Source organism: Gopherus flavomarginatus, chromosome 6 (assembly GCF_025201925.1).
Source record: "Gopherus flavomarginatus isolate rGopFla2 chromosome 6, rGopFla2.mat.asm, whole genome shotgun sequence".
NCBI lineage: Eukaryota > Metazoa > Chordata > Testudines > Testudinidae > Gopherus > Gopherus flavomarginatus.
Window position 1 is genome coordinate 28,146,951 of NC_066622.1, and position 9,070 is coordinate 28,156,020.

General features: G+C 40.6%; 1 protein-coding gene across 2 annotated transcripts; it reads left to right on the forward strand.

Annotated features, from left to right (window-relative positions):
- Positions 1 to 1,883: 1,883 nt before the first annotated feature.
- Positions 1,884 to 5,875, forward strand: SELENOK (selenoprotein K). 2 transcript variants are annotated; one of them, XM_050960595.1, is made up of 4 exons: positions 1,884 to 1,986; positions 3,780 to 3,870; positions 4,853 to 4,933; positions 5,782 to 5,875. In XM_050960595.1, the coding sequence occupies exons 1-4, from the start codon at positions 1,968 to 1,970 to the stop codon at positions 5,873 to 5,875; spliced, it is 285 nt and encodes a 94-aa protein (XP_050816552.1). In that variant the 5' UTR covers positions 1,884 to 1,967. The 2 variants fall into 2 exon arrangements, with proteins under 2 accessions (XP_050816552.1, XP_050816553.1); XM_050960596.1 differs by having other exon boundaries at positions 5,782 to 5,866.
- The last annotated feature ends 3,195 nt before the right edge of the window (positions 5,876 to 9,070 follow it).

The window sequence follows — 9,070 nt, forward strand, 5'->3', positions numbered from 1 at the left end:
ACTCTTCTTCTTCTTCTTCCAGTGACTTAGCCCACCAACAGAGTCACTGTCTTAAATCCACACTTTCTGGGATCACAACTGTCTAAACTGAAAGTCCCAAAAATGTACTTAAACAAAAATCCTTTGCCCCTCTCAGGGACTCCTCCTCAGAGAGTTGTCAATTCAGCCCACAACCCCCTTGTTAGGGGCACTAATCTTTAGGGTGAACTTGTATGCTCCTTCCTTGGAGTTAGGAGTAGTTCCACCATCTACCCTGCATTCTAACCCAGGGCCCCATGCCAAACAGATAATTCTGTTCCTTTAGGCTGTAATTGTCCCTGGGCCACTTCCTACCCAGCTTCTGTTGTTTTCATCAGGGTCCCTGCTTAACCAGGATCTCTCCCAGGCTTCCCTACCTCCAGAGTTTTTCCTACTCTCTTCTCTGGTTGGGTAAGGTAGTTGGTAAGGTATTTTCCTGATCTCCCTACCTAAAGAGCTTTTCTTTACTGTCTGAGCTTTCTGCTTGAATCTCTCCCTCTCATTTCCTCAGCTGAGCTTTATCCTTACTAGGCCTAGCTCTCATTCACATTACCACACCCACCTTCTACCCTTTGGTGGGGAATGTGCCTGATTCCCCTCAGGTGGAATCATTCTGTAATCAAGTTGGCTTAGTCTCATGCTCTCCAGCTAGGGTGACCAGATGTCCCAATTTTATAGGGACAATCCCAATTTTGGGGGTCTTTTTCTTATATAGGCTTCTATTATCCCCCACCCATGTCCCAGTTTTTCACATGTGCTGTCTGGTCACCCTATCTCCAGCCCACAGGGAAAGCCACTCTGTTACAGTGCCCTTAGTGAATATTTGGGGAGTAAGATGTTCACACAAGTGGTGAAATGTGAAAAAGTACTAAGCTGCTGAAGAGAGAGGAAAAATAAAGGTGAAGAAAAGCAGTCATCACTCCTGGATCGATGGGAATGAAAAAGGTCATGACAACAGCCCAAAGAATTAGATAGTACTGAAGTCATGTGATGACAAAGAATAAACTTATCCTATAGAAGAAAGAAAATATAAATTAATAAAAGTGTAAATTGCAAAATCATATAAAGATAGAAAGTGTTATAATAAAAACATTTTGAGATATGATTGCTTAACAGGCAGCATCAATTTTTACTATCCTATTCAAACCATAAATTAAAATAACACAATGGCATCCATATACATTGTTAACCAAGGTAAATGATCATGTGCTAAGGACAATAAGAGTAATAAAAATAGTTGTTAAAATATATACTTTAGGAGTGAAATTACATGTAGTCTGGAGCATCATTCAACAGCCGACAAGATTAATTTGTGAGCTGCTATGAGGCTATACACAGACAAGTTAGGCCAATGCACACTGACAAGGGATTCTTTTGAACACATATGATAATTATGAAAATGTTTAGGATGGTGTGTTTGTAAATTTTTTCACTGATTCAGGGCTCCTTTGACCGCTCAGTACATCCTTTCAGATGAAGAAGAGATGCCTTAGCTTAGTATTGGACCACCCTGTTCCTTTCACAGCTCTGGGGAAGGGACCCTCCACAGAGAAACACCAGACACTGACCCCCCTCAATCTGGGCAACCACTACAGAGTGCTCCCTCCTTTTGCAAAAACTTCTATTCTCTTCTGCCCCTCCCTAACCTGGGGTTTCCCCTTCTCATCCTCTAGCCTCTCCCCTTCCCCTCCTCTGCACACAGCTTGGTGGCTTCTCTGCACGAGCCAATTGTACCCACCTCCCCCCTTGAGTAGCCTCCTCCTATACACCCGCCCCCTTTTAATCGCCCCCCGCCCCCATTTTATTTTATTTTATTTTATTTTTGGTCAGGGTAAGAAAGAGCAGCGCCTTCTGCAAGAGTTACTGCGCATGCTCGGTAGCCGCCCAGGAACAAGCTCTGCCCGGAAGTAGCGAGTTGTGACACGCCAGCGGTGCGCGGAGGGGCGGCCATGGTTTACATTTCGAACGGTGAGGCGCGGGGGCGGGAGGGGTGAAGCGCTGGGAAGCCAGGGTGGGGGTGGGGGCTTTGTTCCTGGTGCAGGGTGGCTCGTGCTGGGCCAGGGCAGGGGGGACTGGTCATGGAGAGGGACCCGCCCGCAGCCGCCCTGCCGCTTCTCTTCACCTCGGGGTCTGTACAGCCCAGGCACCGCCGCTGCGTCACGTGTTGCCTTCTTGGAGGGCGCTGGGCTGCCAGGGCCTGGGCTACTGCCTGACGGAGCCTGGTTCGCACTCGCGGGGACCTGCAGGCGAAAACAAGGGTCCAGGTGTCAGGCAATCAAAGTGTTTTTGTTCCCTGCTGTGCCTCCTGTCTGAACATCTCCCTACCATTTAATGTACATTGATGGGCTGTGAAATGTAGCCAGACCTCAACCTTTCCTCTCTGGTTATAGGGAAAGGTACTTGTGCTGCGTGTAGATGGGACACGGTCTCTCTCTCTCTCCTTTACTGCGTCATTATTAAAGTAGACACACGTAATTATGAAGCAGAGGCCATAGGCAAGAACCTGTTTTATCTGACTCTCACAAACTTATCTGGTACTACTATTCTGTATTTCCTATCCTGAGGCATGTTAATTTGAGAGGCATCCTTATCTCCCAAAATCTAGAGATGATAATAAGAAACATTCATCTTGCTAATGTCACATGGCAAAGTCACTAACAAGTATTAGAAACTTTACAACTTAGCCCTCAACCCTTCATTCCTAACTTGCTGTTAGCCTTCCTTCTGTAATGGTTAATATTTAGTAAACCTCTTTGTTAGACTTTATGAGCCTGTTATAGAATAGACTTGGTATTAGCCCCCGTGTCATACATTTGTAGCCAGTTACTATTAGCCTAGATTAGGCGTTGGCAACCTCTGGCACGTGGCTTGCCAGGGTAAGCATCCTGGTGGGCTGGGCCAGTTTGTTTACCTGCCATGTCGCAGCTCCCACTGGCCGTGGTTCACTGCTCCAGGCCAATGGGGGCGGTGGGAAGCCACGGCCAGCGCATCCCTCAGCCCTCGCCACTTCCCGCAGCCCCCATTGGCCTGGAATGGCAAACGGTGGCAAGTGGGAGCTGCCATCCGCCGAACCTGCCGATGCGACAGGTAAGCAAACCGGCCCGGCCCGCCAGGGTGCTTACCCTGGCGAGCCGCGTGCCAGAGGTTGCCGACCCCTGGTCTAGACTAAAGACTGGCCTGGACCAAAATTCCAGGGGTGAAATGCTGGCCCCACTGAAGTCAATAAGAGTTTTGCTATTTACTTTGATGGGTCAATTTGCACATGATAGCTAAACCCCACCAATCTTGAGGAAGCTAAGAGCTGGAACTAAATTGTGTAGCTCAGACTTATCTCAAACTCAGACCAGGAAAATAATAGAATCTTTGGTAAATGTATTTTGATAGCAGATAGTGGTTTTCTAAGTAAAAATATTGCTACATATGAAACATAAAAAACAGAATTGTTCTTCATTGCTAATTTACCTTGTATGCAGTGCAATTTTGATGGTGGTGTTTCACTTTCTATAAGTGAATCAGCTTGTGCAGTTTTATTTCTACAAAGGTGTAATGTAACTACAGGAAAAGAAACTTGCCAGTGACAATATTTGTACAGTGTCTTTCTCCCTGACATTTGCTGATTCACTGTTTGTGATATTTGCTGATAATATTTTTTAAATATCATTGGTAGCTGATGAATATTTTTTTCATTTAACATACAATACGATGGAATTCATATTGGTGAATGGTGTTTTAATGTATTTACTGTATCCTATATGTTATAGGACAAGTGTTGGATAACCAGAGTCAGGCTCCTTGGAGTTTATCATTTATAACAGATTTCTTCTGGGGCATAGCAGATTTTGTGGTTTTATTGTAAGTATTCATGTAATGTTTAAGTATCGTCAAGTTACCAAATGTGGCAACTGTTCATTTACCATGCAGAAACAAACACAAAAAAATACATATTTTGCAGAGCAATGTTGTAGTCCTACTCTTTGTTGCAAATGTCCATGGTAGTTCCTTGAGCACACGTTAAGTCTTTTTTCTGTTCCATTTCATGCAGTAGATTGGATGACTTTAAAAAAATATTCTGTATGAATCTAAAAAGCTGTGAGAAACTGATACTATCTTGTTACCGCTGGATTTTAATATATCATAGCTGCTATCAGCTAAATATTGATAATTTTAGACATGATTACTTCTAATTCTCTAAATAGTTATTGGAGGGTATATGTTTTGGTGGAATTGTTTTTAGTACTTAGTCAAATAAGCGTATCAACAAACCTTGGGGCAGCAATGCCTAGGTCAGTAGCTTCTAGCTGGAATAAAAATAACTGCAGAATGGTAATCACACTTTACTTCATGCATGCGTAAATCAAGTTTAGATTCTGTGTCAACTCCAAGTAAATTAGAAGACTGAATGATACTTCTGCAGACTTCACTTATGCTTTTCACTGTTTAAATTCCAGGTTTGACTTTTATGCATATCTTGCAGTTAGAGAAGCTAGAATGTATGCAAGTAGATACAGAACATATTGTATAATGCTTAGTAGTCAACTCAGGTTTATTTCAATCGTAAATTAATTTGGAATTATTTAAACTCTTTACTCAATTTTTGACCCATTAACCAGTAGTTAGAAATAGAATTTCTGATCTCTTCTTATTCAGAAGTAACAAGTAACTTGAAAAATAGTATTATCCAAGTATCCTTTCTGGTGCTAATGTACAGTACTTCCATTATTGAACACCAGTTATTGCTTTTGCATCCAGTGTTTTGCTATATATTCCAGTGTTGCTGGAAAACTGTTAATTTCTACCATTAAACTCATATCACTCTTGTTTCCTTTATTTTTAGCTTCCAGAGCCTTGTTCATCCAGATTTGAGAAGGAGAGGTTGTATATCTTCCTCAAACTCAAGATATGATGATGGAAGAGGGTATTGCTTTTCTTCAACTTCATATGTTTAGATTAATTTTTTTTTTACCATGTGAGGAAAATGTTTTAGCATAAACTGATTAGAGTTGTGCTGCTTTACTTCAATTAAGAACAAATTGAGAAGTCACACCAAGAAATTTAAGACACACACACACACACACATATATATATATATATATATATATATATATAAGCTTTCTATAATACAAGATCATCATTCTCTTTTATTTTATCTGTTGCATAGCCTAAAATGCAAGAATACAAATCCTAACTCATATTTAACAGCATTTTCCAAATGTATGTAATGGAAGGTATTTTACATTTTTCTTGGTTTTATTTGGCAAAAATCTTTCTCTTATAATATATTCATATAGACCTTTAACCTAACTTCCATGAGGAATGGAGGGCTTAGGTGCCCATAAATACTAAGATATACCTTCCTATATATGCCTTTTTTTTGCAGACTATGAAGAGTCTGGACTTATAAGCAGTCTCTGTCACAGGATGGGAGTCAGGATCTCTTCATGGATGGTCCTAACCTCTTATGCATCCCCTGATATCTGCCAATTTGAGGGCAACTTTACTTCTGAAGGGATGGGTTAATTTGGAGCAGTCTTCACAAGGGAATTCTTGTGGAGATTTTCTTGTCAAAAGTTTCCTCCTGCAGCTTTTCACATGGAAGGGGTCAATCTGGCTCTTTGTTTTTAGCAGTCAGATACCTGCAGTACAAAAAAGGGCCAAGCTGTTGTAATGGGAACTTAGGAATGGTGTATTTGCACCAGATGGAGACCATTGTCATAGTTGCATAGTGATGGACAATATTTACTGTTTTCCCCACTCTCTAATTAGGCCTCCAGGTAATCCTCGCCGTAGAATGGGTCGAATAAATCACGGTGGAGGTCCCAGTCCACCACCCATGGCTGGAGGAGGATGAGGAAGGTAATTTACAGTTTTATATCACACTTAGAACTTACTTCAAAAGCAATGGAAGTCTTAATAAGAACTAAACATACAGGTAGAATTCATAATGAAATAAGAATAATGGGTAATATTACCCTGCTCTTGCAAAAGTTATTAAAAATAAATGAAAGAAAAGTCAAGAGAATCAGAAAACTACATGATAGCACAAAAAGAAGTATATTTATAGACTTCTTGCTATAGTTCTGGTTCAGAAATGGTGAACTTCCACAAGAATCCCTTAAACAGTTTTTTGATATATCTTTCTCTAGGCAATGAGAGAGAGAGAGAGAGAGAAATAATATAATTAGATTTGCTGGGGTGTGATTGGAAATGTAAATAGAGCTGTCATAACTTTTATAAAGGGAAGGACAACTCTATAAAATCCTTCTGGCCAGAGGCGCCAAAATCCTTTTACCTGTAAAGGATTAAGAAGCTCAGGTAACCTGGCTGACACCTGACCCAAAGGATCAATAAGAGGACAAGATACTTTTAATATCTGGCTGATTCCCCAACTTATGTTTTAGTGACAACCATACAATGCAATTCTCATAACTTCATACGCATTAGTGATATAAATGTATGGGCAGAAAAATGACTTTCGGCAGATCATAACCTTTCCCCTGATACCTCACCCGGCCTGCTTTATATGCAAGATCACAATTCTATATAAATGAGGAATATGGGAGTTACAGGCCACTCCCCCAAGGTACAGAATATCACACACTGTACTTAGTCTTTAGATCTATGAATTGCTGTTTCCTTTGTTTAAAATGGCTGCTTTATGTAGTATAAATGCAAAATAGTAGAGCAAACAAAAACTTGTTTTACCATTTATTTGTAGGTAAATGCCTGCTTCTTAGGGCAGGCAACTGGACTTACACATTTGCAAGACTGAAGGGAAGAAGTATTAGATGATGGACCAAACGAGTTTGAATGTTGTGAATGTGTATGTCTAATGGAAACTGCTCTGCAATTAAGCAGATAATGAAGTTGTGCTGGGAATTCCTTCTTCCAGGATCCAGTGTAACTGAAGTGCAGTGTTATTAAATGCACATGTTTTACTGTCTGTCTCAAAGCCTTTTTGTATAGTTTGTGAATATTTTCTTGTAGTGGCAAAGTAGTAAGCAAATATATTTGGCTTTGCAAAACATTGACTCTTTTCATCCTTGATTAATAAGAACCATTAAAATAATTCTGTTAATACAGTAAGTACGTTCATGACCAAAGAAAATTCATTCACATGACACTTTTTAGCATTTGGTATAGAAGATCACGCAAGGGGCAAACTTTAAGAAGGGGCATTTCTTGGCACATTTCAGATCTACTATTGTATCTTAAGATAAACTGACAGCATTTTCCTTTCCATTTCTTATATTTCTGCAGTGGTCATTATGTAGCCTAAAGAACCTCTTACTATTTTTGAGACCTTTTTTCATGCAACTTTTTATACTGTTTCCTTTTCACACACCTGTTCGTGCCTACTAACTGGATATGCAGAATATTGATCTTCTAACACCTGTGATGGGCTAAACAACTTCTAGACTTCACCTGAGGGGCTTGTCTACAGAACTAGTTAGTGGGCAGGGTGTGAATATACAGGGCACTAACTGGCAATGTGGGCCCTGCTACTTGCACCAAAAGTTCTGTAGTGCATTTTGACATACTCCCATTTTAAAATGCTACTTAGGCAGGAGCTCCATTGTGCTTGGTGCTGTTCAAACATGGAAAAAAAATTTTCTTCACAGTGAAAACAGGCTAAAGAAGAAATACAGGTATATTACTATGTGTATTCATCATAAAGGGGGGAGGATAAAACTTCTCCCAGTTGTGTGTAAATTTTGTTCTTCCAATTTTTCCACTTTCATCTATATCCTCAGACTGAACATACTGACCATCTTGTTATTTAGTTCCTGATTCAACATGTTCGTGTTCCTGTTGATTTCAAAGGGACTACTGATGGGCTCAGAGTTAGGAACACGTTTAAGTACCTGGCCAAATCAGGATCCGATGCTTTATGTACTATTGTGGGATTTTTTATTAATTTGAACTTTTTTCTAAGCTTCTGAGGCAGTTAATTATTGTAACAACTGAAGCTGTAATGTAGAGTAGTATAAATTCATTGTTTATTTGATTATGCCATGGTCATCGAATGAAAAACCAGCCCTTCCTGTAGTTCAGAACTATGATTTATAGGCATTTAAAGCAAAGTTACTGTCTGTATTGGACTTCCTTTCTAGATTTCTTTTTAAACACCATCTCTTGTAACAAGAAAAACCTATTTCCTAGCATATCTATTGGTTTAGATGGAGATTATCCTTAAAAAAAAAAAAAATCCTGTTAGTTGTCCATAAAAATAGCTTCCTTCCCACAATGGAAAACAGGTGGACTGATACACAGCATGTACATACTTAATGTTTTTATATTGCATAATGTGCACAGAATAACCATGCTTTTGGGGGAAATAAGCATAATATAAAAAAATTATATGCAGTTTCTAAGAAAGGTAGCTTTCTACATTTGATGAGTTTTCTAAATAAATAGTATGTTTTCCTAAATAAATATAATGGAGTATTCTTGACTTTTTGAAGGGATTAGACTTTGAACAGGTAAGAGCTGAGGGTTTGTGTGTGCAATTTCAAATTTTCAGCAAATGTTCCTAACTTGAAGGAAAGACACAATTTTCTAACTTCTTTGACACATACAGCTTTACAGGTGAATACCATCACCCGCCTTGCCCATAGAGTCCTGTTCTGTCCTTCAAGCTATAGTAGCATTGCATATTCTGCTTCTAGAGATAAACGCTGCCAAGCTAGGACAGGGTGGTCAATGGGGATGTGGCAGTATCCGCCCTCTATCTCCTCACTAATCTTGCTGTGCAAACTATTCAACCCTCGCAAAATTATAAAGCGGGGACGGGGGGAATGAAGGTGGGAATAATCATCGCTGTTACTGTGACAACTCAGTAACGGGGAGACGGTGACAGCTGGCCCGGGGGCTGCAGGAGGGAACTGAGACTGGGTTGGAGGAGGTGGGTGCCTTCAGGCTGTTCCCCCCTCAGTCGTGCATGTGCCCCGGGAGGGGGAGGCCTAAGCCGTTGCTGGAGCAATAGGCCAGGCCTAACTTCCCCCTGTGAACTAGGGTCGGCGCTGCGCTGCGCCTGCTCGCCGAACCTCCCTTC